Consider the following 16,616-nt stretch of genomic DNA (forward strand, 5'->3'; position numbering starts at 1 on the left):
TGTCTGATTTTTTTTTAGGTGTAAACTGGCTCTTCTATACCCAATAAGAGTTGGTAACAATTTAGCTTTTAAAAATCTAGAACTCATAAAAAATTGCAATCGTTTTGGTGATGAAGAGAGACCACTGTTCTGTATGCAGATGATCTCACATTAGAGCTTTTTGCTACTGAGAGTGGGAGGTATCTTTCTCCTGGGTTTGTTTTCTGCCATTTTATTCCACTAAGCTGGCTTGTGGAGAGCTCTAGTGATGCCAAAGCTAGTGTAAAATAAGTGAGGAAGGGGGTTTGGATAAGGTGAAGGTTGTCTCTGCCTTGCAGAATCATATCCTAAGCTCAAGTGGGAAAACTGGTAGGAAGAAGTAGAGGCTGTAACTCAATATTGTTGAGAGACATGGATATGTGTGCATGTGGAGGCATGGGTGGTGTGTATTGTTGCATCCTGAAGTGTTTCAGCTGTGCTGCTCCAGTGCATTGCGAGAATTTGCTGCTGTGAAATCTCGAGAGAGTATGTTTAGGAAAACTAGTTTTCCAGTTCAGCTGGTCAGGTCTCCTCAAATTGCTAGGCAAGAGAAGGACCAAGTATTTCCAAGCTTTGCAGTGATGAAGCATGGACATATAGTAACTAGAGTTCTCGCTGCCTGTCAGACACTAGAGATGTGTATGATTAGGGTCTGGATGAAGTTCCTCAACTGAAACCCCTTCTGTAAACCTGACTCTTTTTTAGAATGACTGCAGTGAAAACATAGGAGTGTTGTGCTATTGTTATGGCTCTGGTGCTTCACAGTGATATTTGGAGTTTTCTCTGCAAAATTTGCTGTTTTTTCCTGTTGCTTCCAAGAGAAATGCTCCAGACTAGATTGTTATAATTTCTACGTACATAACCTTTTCAGTTTAATGTTCATTACATTTCTTATACCTGAATCAGAGCAAAATTTCTTTCCACGCCCCTGTCTTACAAAGGAAACAGAGTTTGTGTCTTCCAGTGGACCACAGCTTTCACTCTTTACTGTTGCTGTTTGGCTGACCTCTTTGATCCAAAAAACTTTGTGTAAAGACAGTGGCAGCTTCCTGAGCAGCGTATAGAAATGCTGATATTGGCACCGAGCCCCATATCCAGTTAGTGCTCTTGCTGTCTGTTCTGTCATCTTAGCCTTGCCCTTTGACACTGGATTCTGCTTTTTATACAAGCAGGGAATTTAGAGTAATTCAATTTTGCTATTCTTTTGATTATTGCTTGAATGAAAAATTACTCTGGTTTCTCCAATTATGAGCTTCTCTCCATATCATGTAGTTCTGGACTTTCCCCTTTTTCCTCCCCTGCATTTTCATTCCCTTCTCTGGCTTTTCTCAGAGAAAAATAAGATTCATCCTCGCTAGCATTCATACTGTATGCAATTCCTGGTGGTGGTCTCTGGAGCAGCAGTTGAAGTCTTGACACCTGGTTTTGCAACAGGGCAAGGCTGCCAGTTTGGGGGCAAAAGCACTGAGAATATTTCAGGCTGTCCTGACTGCATCATTGATGGTGAATACCAGCATTTCTGGCACATTGTAGTGATGGATTTTGCTTGGGGTAACTTCATAATTGTGACACTGTTTTCCACAATGTTTCAGTATCATGGAGTGTTACCAGTGCAGTCTTGTACCTAAGACTGGTTGATTTGTCTCCACCTCTAGAGGAAAACACCTGCCTGTGTGGTCTCTGCACGAGAGGGCAGCATCCAGGATGATCATTTTGCTGAAGGATTTACAAAGTAATACTTCCATTCGAAAGTTCATATTTTTACAGTTATGTAAATGTGAATTTAAGAAAGAAGTACCTTATGCCTGGAGTCTTATGGTTCTTTTTATTCAAAGGATTAGTATAGTAAAACCTGTTAAAGGCTAATTTACTGAAGGCTTTATTCTTTAACCCAAAGTAGAACTGCCAAATATGCAGCTTACATTCTTAGATAAGCTTAATATGGGAAATTTGGCTCTAGGGTTTTGAATTTAATAGCAGTTTATCTTCAGTTGGATGGCATCAGTGTGTTCTTATGAAGCTCAGATTTCTAAGAAGTTTGTTCCAAAGGAGTCAATACTATGGCTCTCTTGGAATGAAACTAAACAATGATTAGTGAAGAAGACCCTGCTACCTAAAGTGGCTATAAATAGCACTGTTTAAAGTTTGTCATCGAGGTGATTTTGGGACACAGAGTTCTTACTTTCTGATTCAGAAGTACCTGATGACTGAGTTCTAAATATTGGAACAATAAAGTGTTGTGATGTTTTCTTTAAAGGGATTTTTCAGCTATGTTGGTGTAATGCACATAAATGTGTTTGCATCACTGGTATGTAGAACTTGTACGAACTTAATCTTTAGGTATTTGTTTAAGGGGTTAGGTGTGTGATTGTTTCTTCTAAGTATTGCTCAATAACTTTTTTGAGCGTATTCTTAATGTTCAGCGCCCTTTTTTTGTAATACCTATACAATTTACTTCACTCAGTGGTGAAATGCAAAGATATCCTGCATTCATCAGCTGAAAGTGTTCTTCCTCTCTTCCCATTTTCCATTATGAAATATCTGAATTGCTGAGATCTGACATCAGCACCAGGAGGAAAACTTTGTCTGTTATAGAGAAGTTTCATTATCTTGCATCCATTAGATTTTGATTTAACTTAATTTTTATGCGCAGTCATGTCAGGTAGAAGTAACGTCCAAGTATCTTCTCTCTTTTCTGCTTTTCTGTTGAGAAACTTGTTTCAGGCTTTATAACAGTAAAAAACATGCATGAAAGGTGAAGTGGGACAAATTAGTGAATTTTGAACTTGCACAGAAAACTAGGAAGACTGGCTGGCTGTTCCTGGATTGTGATTTCCATTTTCTATTGCTGTTATAATTTTTTTTTATTGCAGTGGGTAGTAGTAGGTAATACAAGTTTATGGAACTAGTTTTAGTTGTCAGACGCTTCAGAAAGTTCTAATGATGGGGCAAATTTTATGTTGTTTTTTTATTTTTTTGAAAGAGTAATTGTGTATTCACTAATACAAGCAAATGTAAAGTACAGGTTCAGATACCTTTCACAGTTCAGCCATTTCACTGGCACAGAATATTCAAGATGATTGAGAATTTTTTTGTGTAAGAAGCAAAAATTCAGTATTCAGCTTTCAACTCTCAAATTAAGGGAGGGAAGAAGGCTTTAAAGATGCTACCGAAGAAGGAAAAGGTTGTTTTTAAACAGAGTTTTGAACACTACTGTTTGAGGAGTCATCTTCGGCTTAATTAAGATAAGATTTGAGAGGAAATAACTTCCTCAAGTTCAAATGCTGTGTTGGAAGTTCATTGCACTAGAGGATTCACTCCACGATCTTAGGAGGCAAAGAGAGGTTTCTGCTGAATTCCACCTTCCTAGGTGTTGAATCTTTGTTCCTTAGTGTGATTTGAGAGTTCTGTGGAGGGACTTAAATCACTTAGTTTACAAGTGTTTTTCCCTGACTTGTATAGTGATGTTTAATATCTTAGTTCAACATCTCAAGTGATGACGTGGTTTTCTAGACAGAAGCATTGCACCACTACATACGAAATAAGTTTGCCTCTCTTCACATAGAAAAAAGTATTACATTCATGTGAGTTTATCACAATTTCCTATTTTTTTTATAAAAACATCTGCTTTAACAGGGTTTCAGAAAAAAGTCTTATATTCACGTGAGTTTCACAATTTTCTAATTTTTTTTATGAAAACATCTGCTTTAACAGGGTTTCAGAAACTGAATGTACTTTATTCGATTTAGCAAAAGAGTTGGACTGTGAAAGAGCTCTGCAGCCACAGTGCTTATGTTCTTGAATTCAATTTGCAGAAGTGAGTATGTTCCTGTCAGGGTTTTATCTCAATTTGTGTAACTGATTGCTAACATTAGGCCCAAGAGTCCACTTACACTTAACAGGAGAGAATGAGAGGTACAGAAGGTCTCTAATATTATGTCTTTATAGCCTTTGTGAAGCTTTCTCATGCATTTTTATTATGAAGTCCAGTAATGTAGCTTATTTACAAAGCATTGGATTTTCACATCCTATAGTGAAATTTGGTAATACTTTAAATAAAGTATTTTTCTACAGGTTTTCTTCATGACCTGTGTTTTAACTTACTAGACAGTGTAAGTTTGTTCAGCAGTCTTGCCTTATAGTATGACCAAGGAATCAGCATGAGTTCTTCAGTCACGGTTGGCATTGTTCCCATAAGTTTAACAGATCTTCCTGATAAATATTGGGAAGGTTTGCAGTAAGGGTGATCTGTAATTTTTGTCAATTTCCAAGTGGTTACCCATATGTGAATTCCATTGTATAGGTATATGTATGCCTGAGGTAGCAGTACTTTTATTCCCATTAGTGTTTGACCAGTAAGTGTACCATTTTATGCCTTCTGCTGCAAGCACTCAGAAAATTAAGATTTATCTCTGTTATTACTGTCCACTGGGGGAAAAAAAACAAACAAACAAACAACTTTTGAGTTGTGGATTCTCATCTAGTATGTTCATACTATTTACACAAAAATAACAGATTGAGAATACTACTTGAGTGTCTTCAAGTAATGAATGTGCAGAGATGTTCAGACTTTTCAGTAGGACCTCCTTTAATGATGTTCTCAAGACATGGGTGTTCAATTTACCGTTTTTGTTTGGGAGGAAATATGCTTGAAGATAAATGAAAGTTTTGTGGTCCTTTACACCCATGGTGTCTCAGGTTATGCCTTTTAAGAAACCAGTAGGTTCTTTAACTGTCCTGTTCACATCATCAGGAAGAGATGCAAGTGGTTGTAGGTGTGTGGTTGCTTTTTTTTGTAGGTTTTGCTTGGGTTTTTTAGGATGAAAAGCTCTTTCAAAATCAGTAGCTGTTGATGAGATTGGGGGGGGGGGGGTGTTGAGTGGATGAATTCATAGAATGTGGTTCCATGAGATGAGGTTCCACTAGAGCTGGCTCTCTGCTGCCAGCGGGGGGATTTTCTGCTCTTTACCTCCCTGGTCTCAACCACTTGCTCCTGCCCATTGTGCCAGTCCTGCCACCTTTCACGTTATTGTGAGCTGTTTTAGCATGCCACTTTGACCAAAAACAAATATTTTTTAATATTCTACAGTCTTGTTGAATTAAGGTGACTCACAGAGATGTGACACCTGTCAGAGAAGGTATTGGCTGTACAGCCCAAAAGTGGAGAGGATAAGGGAGCAGTCAAGAGAGAGAGTTACGAGACTGCAGTCTTTGGGAGCAGCAAACTAGCCCAGCTTAACAGTCCAAGGAATCATACTGACAGTTGGGCTCTTTTCTGGTTCTTGTCATAAATTCATGAACTATAGGATATCTGTTTGGAAGCATCCAAAAGTAGGGCGCACTTGAAAGCCTAGTCAGCTTTGTTCTGTGCTAGCAGTTGGGGAGTTAGCGGTGCACAAACATGAATTATGTGATTTCCCTGAAGAAATTACTGAAACGTTCTGCAAATATTAAGTAATGTGACTGACACAGTATTAAGAAAGGACAGCATTTTGCAAATTCGAAACAGTTTGTTTCAGTCTGCAAAATTTTGAGTTCTGACTTTGCTACTTGTCTTCAGTTTCTCAGGAGTGAGAAGCATTCCAACAGATTGCATGTACACGAATTCACTTGAGCATAATCCTTCTCTGCAAACTGTGACCAAATATTTCTTTGGGGATGTATTCGCCATAGCTATCCATTGCATTTATCCTGGCTGAGGATGGATTCTTTCTTCTGTAGTTGCAAAGGCTTCTGTCTTTTGTCTAACAGGACATCTCAGCATAGTAGTAATACTGAAATGGGTATCATAGAAAAAGCTGACATACACTGCATGGCTGGTATGCCTTGCTTACAGTCCTCCAGAAAAAGCAAGTACAGGTGAGAAACTTTAGGAATTATGCTCATGAAGTGAAAATCCTTCAGAAGGAAACTTGTAAAATTTATGCAGCAGTTTTTCAGGGATTTGCTCAGTGGAACAGTCACCACAATCTCAGATGAGTTTAGGAATGAAAAACTTGTGACGTCAGAGACCTGCATATCTAAAAATTTGTGGTTCCCTGCCTTCCCTCCCGCCCCCCTCAAATAAGTAAAGAAGAGCTCAAATGAAATGTAGTTTTTGAGTTTGTGGTGCATAAGTGACCGTGAGTTCTATGAAGTGCAGAGATCATCAATCATACCACCTTGTGTTTTATGTTCTTAAGATTGAAATTCTGAGATATAGAAGTCTCAGCTTATTTTTGTGGTCAGGAAAAAAAAAAAGTCAGAAGATCCTTCCCCCCACATACCTATGAGTAATATAGTGACAGAGCTAATCAGGTTAAATCATTAAGGACCATAATTAAAAAAAAAAAAAAAAATTGCTTTGCTGTCACCCATTCAGATAATATTGCAAAAAAGAGTTGAAAAGAGAGCCCAAAGAGGAAGGCCACATAAGAGGCTAGCACATGTATGTTTGTTACATAATGTTGTGAGACTTTGCTTTTTGAACTTGCAAAGCCTATAGCTCAATCATATAAAGTTGAAAGACAGTCCTGGTCCCTATATCTAGCCTCTTTGAAGACTGTTGAATTAGATAGCTAATGTTTCAGCGTTTTTGGATTAAAACGTGCGAGGAATGTCTGTCTTCCCCTTTTCTTTAGATGATATTTCTAAATGTGTTTATTGGATTCACCAGGTATTGGAATATTAAAACGTAAGTAAGGAAGAAATTTCTCTTTTCCCAGAATACTGTAAATATGGCTTAAGAACAACTTGCTATGGAGGACTAAACTAATGCCATTTTGTATGAATTTAAATGTCAGATGTAAATTATGGAACATCATGTGTTTAATTTGGGATTAGTTAGTATAGTTTTGATTCAGTCACCTCTCTGAACAGAAAGTCATTGACATATTAGTACTCATGAACGTTTCCTATTGTGTTTTACATAGTGAAGCAGTGGCAAGCATTGACATTAAAAATAACATGCTAAAAAATAAGAGGATTAAAATGAGACCAGGGTGCAAGAGCCCAAGCCAAAAAAGATACAATTTGAAGGGGGTGGGGGAATCTTACTAGAGAACTAATATAACAGCAATATTCTTAATTTCACAGAGAATATGACCACTGTTTAAAACAAGGACAGGAATGTTTACTTTTAAGACAATGAAATCTGAAGTCTTAACTGTCTGTGAATAGGCGATAAGAAATGACTGTCTCTTTATCATGCTTCTGGCTGTCCTGCGAGATCTGTTAACATGTCCTGGAATTCTAGGAATTTCTTTACTCTTCATTTGTTATGCTTGAAGGTTTCTAAACGTTTGGAATAACTGCTAAATTAAGATAATTCTTTTTTCTTTCACTGTTCTATCATCTTTTCATTGCAGCCCGTAGACATCAGTGTTATCCACTCATATCTATGTATAAAATAAATGTTTCTTGTTGAGCAGGGATTGTTGGTGCGAAAGACTTGATTAGAGCTGGGCAGTCAAATGTATGCATAGTTGTAGCCTATTAATCTAAGCCATAGTGGGCTGCTAGGGTAGTAAATCTATGTGCTGGTTTAGGGTAACGTGGGTGTCAGACCATTTAATGAGCTATAGAGTTGGTTGTTTCTGTGGGCTGCTTTTTGAAACCGAGCGTGTTTCTTTCTTTCAGGTTTTCATTAATTGGTGTAGAGACTGCCCTCTGCCGTGCTCTTTGCCTAAAGTAGAATTTAGGTCTTGTCAGCACTAGTTGTTCCTAAGTGTTCAAAAGGTGTTAAACTATGTCAGAGCTTTATTGATGATACAGATGGCAAAATATAAACAAAAGTTAAATGCTATATTATTGAATTTAAAAATATGCTTAAATGACCTTAGCAAAAGTCTTAAGTTTTTCTATCTAGATGTGACTTCTAGCAATAAGCTTCTTGAAGTCTACTCTCATGTGTTTCTGTTGTCGTTCTTTCTCCCCAATATGTCCGTAGTCACCCCAGCTGAACCTCTGTTCCCCCTCATGTCTATTTTTCATTTGGTCTAAAAGGTAGAAATTAAACAATGCTGATGTGTAAGTGGTAGTGTATATTTAAAACAAAGGGAATTGTGGCATGTAAGAAAGATGTTTATCCTTACTGTTTTCAACAATTGTTTTTAATCTTGGTCGACTTTGGAAGCATTTTAATTATTTGTGTAACAGAGAAAAAACATTTATACTACAGTGGAAAGTCACATTTGTTAAGACTAAAGAAAGCTTCTTGTGCAGTGGTTCTGCTTGACCTATGCTATCACTTTTAACTAATTAAAGGGTCTCATTATTGAGTTACTGATCAAGAAAGATTGCTGCTAATAGAGCATGCAATGTGTTTTTCAGAGGCAGATTGGTAAGATATATTACCTCCCTCTTCATGTGACTGCTGTTATGTTTTTTTATAAAAATCAGCCTGTTCAATTTCTTAGAGCTTAGATCATGCTTATTGTAATGGGCATTAATTTCTGTAGACCTAAAAGAGCTAAAATATGTTATCAGAAGTAATCTACTGTGGTGTATCCTACATATCTCTTCAACCGATTCCACTCACCTGAGTCATTGAGGCTGTGTGTTTTCTAATGATTGCTGTAAATAGAACAGTTGAAGTGCTTTATGTCAGAGGTTTTATTGGCCTCACTACTGCTCTCTATTCATCGGTTTTAGCCATCTGCTGACTGAGCTTGATAGAACTCACAAAAAGTGGTTTTTTGCCTCTGCATTTGGGTAATCGCCTTGATTTCTAACAGGGCGGGAAGACGGGCTGCCATGGTCTCAAACTCTGGGGAGCAGCAGCAGGGCGAGCCGAGGCGCAGCATCGCGTGGCTGGCGCGTGATGTAAGTCCCGCAGCTCCTGGCCCGAGCGTGGCGGGAGCTGACAAAGCTGTCGCTGTGGGAACCAGCTCCGCCAGGGAATGCTGAGTCCTGCAAATGGGGGGCTGCAGCTGCTGCCCGGGGGAGCCCTGGCACTGGAGGAGCCGGAGGGGGAGTAAACATCACCTCCCTGGGCCAGAGGAGTGACCCGCTGCTGTTTTGGACATTTAGCAATGGAGAAGTGTACTTTGATTAGTGATAACAATTACAAATCTTGTATTTCTGCTTTTAATTTTGAGGCAGCATGAATTGTTTGTCCAAACTCCATTGTCTATTGCACTGGGTAGTTAAATTAAACATGGCCTCTTTTAGAAATATATCTAGTAGTCTGATGTGACTAAAACTTACAACAGTGACTGAAACAAGAATGTAGTGTTGTATTACACTGAATATTTATATAAAACAATCTCTGGACGTGCCTTAGAAAGTAATTTATGCTTCTGCAGTGAAACAGGTTAAAACCCAGTCTCTGTTTTGGCACATGCAAATACACAATGAAATTATGATACATACTCTACGTGTTGTAATTTCATATAGTTTGTGCACAGAAATTGCGAAGGTATATATATTATATATTATATATTTTACTGCAAAGGTGCAGTTGCTGAAGAGAGGTCCAAGTGATGTGGCTGTTGATTGACATGATGTACACTCTTATTGGTCCATGTTTTCCATGGAAGACACTTTGTTCATATCTGTTCTGTAGGTAGTAGCCCTGTATCTTTTGAAGTTGATAGTGTAGGCTGGCCAGTTCTTGAGCTGTGGCTTTTTTGATTGTTGCCACTGCATCAACAGATAAACAAGCCGAATAAAATTAAATGTATCTTAAATAGACCACAGTTCTTAAACATAATACCAACGCGATTCAAAAATGTGCTCACAACTTCCCATGTTTGCACATGGAGCAATTTGTTTATACAATTTATAAAACTGAAACCTAACCTGAGCATCTGAATTTTCAGTTTCATCAGTTTCTCTGTGCTTTAATGTTGCAAGTTAACATTGTTATTCCGCTTGTACAAATGTAACTTAGAAAGCACTAGCAATGAAAATTACTTTCCTTTTTAGGGTTTAGCCCTTTTTGCTGTTGATCCACATATCTTGCACATTTAAGTGAGCATGGAATGTTAAAACCTCTTGGCATGTCTGAAAGCCCTTTGAAATACACATGTTCAACTGAGTTGCTGTGCTTGACAGGTTTTATAATGAACTCTGGTCTGAAATTATTAGAAATAAGAGTCAAATGGATAATAAAGGAAGAATTTTCTTCCAATACCAAGACTATGCTAGAGCATCTAATTAGAGAAAATAATGTAAAATATTGTAGACTAAAAAAACGAAATAAACCATACCAGAAGTCGCAGTCTTGAATATGTTGCAAAGCTAATGTAAAGAGAATTCATTTTTTCTATTACAGAATTTTTAAATTAAGAAAAATAGTATCAAGTTGTCATAGGTTTTGTAACTTTTACTTGCTTTTGAAAAACATCAGGCTGCTCCAGTCTCTACCAGGTATTTCAGGAACTGTTAAGGAGATACCTGTGGAGTATTTTCTACCATAAACTCCAATCTTTAACTCTCATCAAGTAGTGGTGAATTTTATGCTGTGCAACATGGTTTGTGTTGTGTTTTCCTTTATGTAATTGGCTTCCAAGTCTCTTAATCTTGCAGGTTCACTGAAATACTGTTGAAGAAACAAATGGTGCTTGGGAAATTATGCAGGGAAAGCTGGGGATTTTTTTTTTTTCATACACTGAGCTTCCATTTGTGGAATTACTAAAGTGTTTTACTTTGTTATTTTGCAATTTTTATGACTTCAGATTTCTAAGCAAGCAAAACCTAAGTACTGAGTAAAAATACCAGAAGACCCACCATTATGTGAGCCATTAATAATACATGGTAAAGATCTCTAGCATAATTTTATGCTCATTTTTTATTAGTAATTCAGATATCAGGAAGCATCTTGTATGTAATTTTAATTTAACTTTTAATTCACTTCAGCAACCTAGAATTCCTCTTCCAATTGTTTTTAATTAATATTTTAATATACGGTGTCTGTCATAGTATATGGCTTTCAGCTGATAATAAATCCTTTGCACTGTACCTGATGTTAAATATGTATTTCTTGTGTTTATAATATAATTACAGATGTAGATTGGGCTTTTATACTCTCAACTGTGCCAAAACTAATGAAATTCAGTTGGAGGTGAGCGCTGAACTCCCTTGCAGTCATTCAAAATTAATGAATTCTAAAAAGGGAACTATCAAATCCAATCATACTTTTCACATTGAAAGAATTTTAAACACCACTGAAATGTAACACAAAACCTCAGCCTCCAGAAGATGTCATTTTTGCTCTCTAGAAGTTGCTGAAGCAAAACAAATTTAATTTTCCTGTACAGAATTCAGTTGTTAAAGCAATTAGGATTGCTATGCACACCAACCACAGTCCCCAGGAAGCAAGTGAAAACTTAAACCACCTTACAACACTTCTGTTTCTGTCCCTGTCAGTATGTATTTTATGCTAGCATCTGTCTTGCACACCAAGACGATTGCATTTACGTATGTTTATTCTTTGACAGAGCTTTTGGGGTCTGTGCTTTGCTTAGTGTATTTGGGGTGGTTAAAAAGATGATAGAAGCACGACGTTGTTAGGGGTCAGTATAAAGACTGGTATGTGACTTGTAAAATACAGTATTTTTGAGAATAGTAAGTATAGTTAGCAAGGCAGTAGTTGTGGGGTTTTTTGTTTAATTTTGCTATTTTGAACTTACACCAGAAATATGCTTTGTTTGCTGCTCATAATTACTTCACAGTGAAATTCTTGTGTGATGCCTGATGGTGATCGAAGTGACTGAAATGCTCTTTCTCAATAGCTGTACTTATGTTAGCAGTTTATACGCACTGTCCTCTGTAGGGCAAAAATTTGAACAGTAAAAGTAATCTGTGGAGAAGAGTGCTCTACAGAACCATGTTGGTAAGACTTGTGATATGAAGTTGGACAGAAAACAGTCATAAATCTGCTTTATTTGGAAAGATCGCCATGTCATGTGGAAATGCTAAGGTTCCCCTCTTAGATAGCGGCAGTTCAAAGGAAGACAGTCAAAGCCACAATTTAACCCTATTAAACTTGGAGCAACTAAACTGTGTAACACAGAGAGACTTACATATCTAAAGAGTATAAAAGCTGCTAATACCAGGTTCTAAAGTGGAAAAGAATTCTGTTAATTCCAAATATTATTCTGTATATTTTACATATGATGTAGTAAAAATCGGTAGTATTATGTCTGTAAATTTTCCTCCTTACTATAAGAATTAATGTAACAAAATAAGCTCCTCTTGGGCTGAAAAGTTGGTTTACTGGATGATCCACAAGTTGCAGAGAACAGAGTTGGTATAACAACCTTCCCTTATTGTTGTTATCTTGGGGTTTTTAAAATTGCAAAAGAAACCTTGAGAAAGAAAAGCCAAGAAAACTGTTTCTGAAGTTATTCATCATAAGACTTTTGATGCCATGCTTATTGGTTAGAACAAAAATTTCTGTTCCTCGTGCCTGCCTCAGGCTGAATCTTATTTTTAACCTCAGCTACACCACACCTTAATTTGAGGACCAAGGTAACATTTTATCAGTGTCATATTTTACATTTTAAATTCCTTAGGACCATTGTAGAGAGGGACTTCAGAGCTGATCTGAATTTTTTTTTTCCTTATGTGCTTATTTCATTTGTTGCAATTGGGCAGTAGCATTTTTCCAAAACTGTTGAAGATGAGGATTTGTGATGTCTGAAGCAGACTTGAGACAGCAGAAAAAACAGTGGGCTTAGGTTTGGAAGGGGTCACAGTTATCAGAAGTTCTTTGATTAAAGGAAGTTGTTGCAGCATTCCAGGCTTGCAGCATGCCTATGCTTTTATGGATACCAGCTAGTTGTATCTGGGGGGTTGGGTTTTTGTGGAGTTGGTTTGATATTTCGGTAATGTCGAATTTTAGGCTGCCTGATAAGTGGTATTTCATATCATCTTTTGTATTATCTGAGTGTGATTACTTTGCCTGTACTGTTTATTGCTTGCGTCAGAGACCTCTAACTTTCTGGGATATCAAAAATACTATTTAAAATTCTCCTAAAACTCTCTTAAATTTTGATGCCAGTTTTCTGGCTGTTAAAGTTTGACTGCAGGAGAACTCTTTATTTTCCATAACTTCTGTTTCTTAACTGGCTTAACTCGGATCTTAAATACTGAAATACTGAAAGTGAGCAGCTATTAACACAGGCCACTTAAATGCCTCAGTTACTCTGTTCCAAGACTTTATATGCCCTTTGCATCTTGCATGGAGCTTATACTGAAAATGTCAGCAATGTTACTAATGGTTGCCTATTACTAATATTTGCCTCAGACTATATTTTTGTTTCTGTGGTCTTCAGTGCTTATTACTAAACTAAAGAGATTTGAAACCATCACATTCTATATACAGATACATGAGTTGTTTTTGTGCCCTTTTTCTGACTTAACCTCAAAAGATACTCTTTGTCTTAGGTAGCTGTTACTTTTAAATTGGATGGAGGAAATGTAGCTAATCCCACCTTAAATATTTTTGATCAGTTATTTAATATTGGCCATCTTCATTTTCTGATGTGCGGATTCTTTAGTGAGTGTGACATTATTTACCTACATATGATTGAGTCTTATGATGATATCTTTAAAGTTGTATTTTACGTCTTGCATGTTGTCAGACAGTGGGTTTGACTTCTTTAGTGCTGAGTAAATGGATGTTATTCATTCTCTCAAATTGTTTCGACACCTGTTAGTTGTACCGTATGGACTGAGAAATATGAGATTTTTTTCAGCTTATCAGAGTTGAAAAAAGATGAATGAACTTTCAAAAGGCTCAGTCTTCAGACAAGCTATGGCCAATACAATGTGCATGAAAGAACTTGAATCATCTTCCACCCACAGTTAAATTAGTGCTCTTTGCAATTTTATTGTACCCAGTGAGACTTCCTTTTCTGGGATTCGTATTTCTGCGCAGTGAAGTTGCCTTTACAGAAGGGAAAATGTGGCTTTCCGAAGATCACTTTGCTAAATTGTTATCTGCTTTTCTCTGAATTTCAGAGACCGTTTCTTGATATGGTGTTTTATATAACCCTGTCTGAATGCTAACTTTGTGTGACTTTATTCTTCGAAATGGTGTTCTTTTTAAGTTAGGCACTACCTGGAAGTTTTACAGGCACCAAATAATTGTGCAGGACTTGCAGTGCTAGCCCTACTACTGTGCAGCTTTCGATGGGCGCTTTTTGTTGCCTGAATTTTTTCTGAATGTGGGAATGTTGAGCGTTGAAATCACTTTTACATATCAGTGCAGTACAATTAAGTATCTTTTAAAGGCAAAAAAGAACTTTTACTACTACAGAAATGCTTTAATATTTACTTCTTGGAAGATCTCAGTAATAACTGGTAGTAGTGGCTAGACAGGAAACAAGTAAAGAAAATTGTTTTGGTGTTGCTGTATGTAGCTGTATACTATTCCTTATGGAAATGAAAAGCTGTACTTATTTAGAATTGCAAGCTGGCAGAAACTTGTGTAGGAGTTTCTATTGCTGCTCCTCCAAAACAGTACTATTGATGTTTAATTTTCAACTTAATTACAACGTAAGCATCTTTCCCTTCCTCCTCCAAACACAAACATTTGGTTTAAAAAAGGTGTGGTTTTGGTTTTTTGGGGTTTTTTTTTTGTAGTCTTGGTGCTTCCAGTGTGTAAGAAAACTTTGAGATATTTTGTAGAATTTCCTTTCAGTAAATTAAAAAAAAAAATATAAAAAGGAACTTGAAAAATTAAGTGTATTGGTAATACTATACACAACTATTTATTAATTTTATGACCTTTTAATTGGACATACTGAGGATAACATATCATTGGCTTTGTGATACAGAAAGGCAATGTGGTTTAGAACACATTGTTATAGGCACTGTATTTAAGAGCTGAGTGGTTATATTTATCAGGACACTTAAGTTCTTTAGCCTGAATCATCAGGAATGAGAAACCGGATTAAGTTGTAAGGAGTATAGTGGAATGTCACTCCTTGACTGTGGAAATTAATCATTGTTCTCTGTCAAATCTATACCTGTACGCCCACAGAAGGATTTTTACTCTTGTATTTAATCCTTTCTGCTTTATTGCATACCTATAGGAAGTATTAAGAGTAGCTGCTTACCAGAACTGTCCAACCCTTATCCTAGGACTTTATCCCTACTTGGAATTGTGTAAGTGCAGCTTCAGACTGCTTTAGATAGTATCTTTCGGAAGAACTCTATGCCAGACCTGTCTTCTCTGAACCTGGAAGCAGTGTTTACATAAAAATGCCTCAATATATGAACAATAAATGCAAATACCTTTACTTGTGTTTAGCTTATTAAACTTCTTGTGAACATGTTGTTTATAACAAGTTATTAATATTTAGTATTTGTAGGATTGTAAGCATGGTTTGTGTTGGAATATTTAAGAATTAAAGGATAAATTAAAACTGAGTGGGAACTTTCAGAAAACTGCTCATTTGCAATTGTGTGTGTTATGTGCAGAATCTGCACTGCTTTGACCAGGAAACATAAGAGACTTTAGTGTTAGTTTGAACAGTACTTCTTTTCTAACATTGACATGTGAAGTTTACTAAAACGTGTGAAACAGATTTGTGAGGGTTCTGTAGTTCTTAGTAGGGGAAGAAGCACTAAATAAATGTGGAGGAAAAGTTCCGTTGTTCTGATGCCTGGGGACCTGGAGAACTCTCTTAGGTGTTTTCTTATTAATGCAGTTATTCACTAACTTCTTTTGAATATCTTTCATTAGATTTTCTTCCTGGATGTTTCTTCAGCTGTCTTGTGATGGAAGGGAAATATTTTAGAAGTTATAATGGATTTTACACAACATCATAACGAAAACTGGCCTAATAGCAGCATTTCTGTTTGAAGAGAATAAGCATAATTACAAATAATCATGACAACTTCTCATATGAATGGACATATCACAGAAGATTCAGACAGCGAAGCAAAAAATGTGGATCTTGCGTCTCCTGAGGAACCTCAGAAGCACAGAGAAATGGCTGTTGATTGCCCTGGGGATTTGGGCTCCAGGATGATGCCCATGCGGCGGAGTGCTCAACTTGAGCGAATCCGTCAGCAGCAGGAGGACATGAGGCGCAGACGGGAAGAAGAGGGAAAGAAACAAGAACTGGACCTTACTGCTTCCATGAGGCTAAAAAAACTAGCACAAATTCCTCCTAAAACTGGAATAGATAATCCAATATTTGACACAGAAGAAGGAATTGTTTTGGAGAGTCCTCATTATACTGTGAAGACACTAGGTAGGTAAAATGCAATGAATGGGCTAATGCAGAAAATATGTAGTTCCTATTAATGTTCTTTTAGGCCATTGAAAACCTAATTTAGCTAATTCTTCCTATACAGATTTGAAGTCTTCTGGTCCTTTGGGTTTGTGGTGGTTTGGTGGTTTTTTTTATTTATTTAGCCAAGCAGCAGGCTATGTGCCTCAGCAAGTGGCTTTTCAAAACTCTGATCCATTTGAGGAACAGTTAAATACCCTGTAGATAACTAATGAATTCAGTGAATGTCTCCATCCTTTTTAGGCTGGGGAAAACCATGCAAGTAATACCTAATTTTACTATGTTTGATGAATCACAGACCAGAATAAACAATGAATAAACACTTACTGTCATTTAAAATCAAAACGCAAGAGTTTTTAATATTTTAAA

The 16,616-nt window shown here is 36.9% G+C and overlaps 1 protein-coding gene across 1 annotated transcript in view; it reads left to right on the forward strand.

Moving 5' to 3' along the window:
* The window catches only part of PALS1 (protein associated with LIN7 1, MAGUK p55 family member), a 61,120-nt gene that overhangs the window by 14,342 nt on the left and 30,162 nt on the right, over positions 1 to 16,616 (forward strand). Inside the window, exon 2 of the mRNA XM_082318812.1 lies at positions 15,695 to 16,208. Within this exon, the coding sequence (XP_082174938.1) occupies positions 15,842 to 16,208 (367 nt within the window). The 5' untranslated portion in view covers positions 15,695 to 15,841. The remainder of the gene's footprint in view (positions 1 to 15,694; positions 16,209 to 16,616) is intronic.

Source organism: Platalea leucorodia, assembly GCF_965183815.1.
Source record: "Platalea leucorodia genome assembly, chromosome: 7".
NCBI lineage: Eukaryota > Metazoa > Chordata > Aves > Pelecaniformes > Threskiornithidae > Platalea > Platalea leucorodia.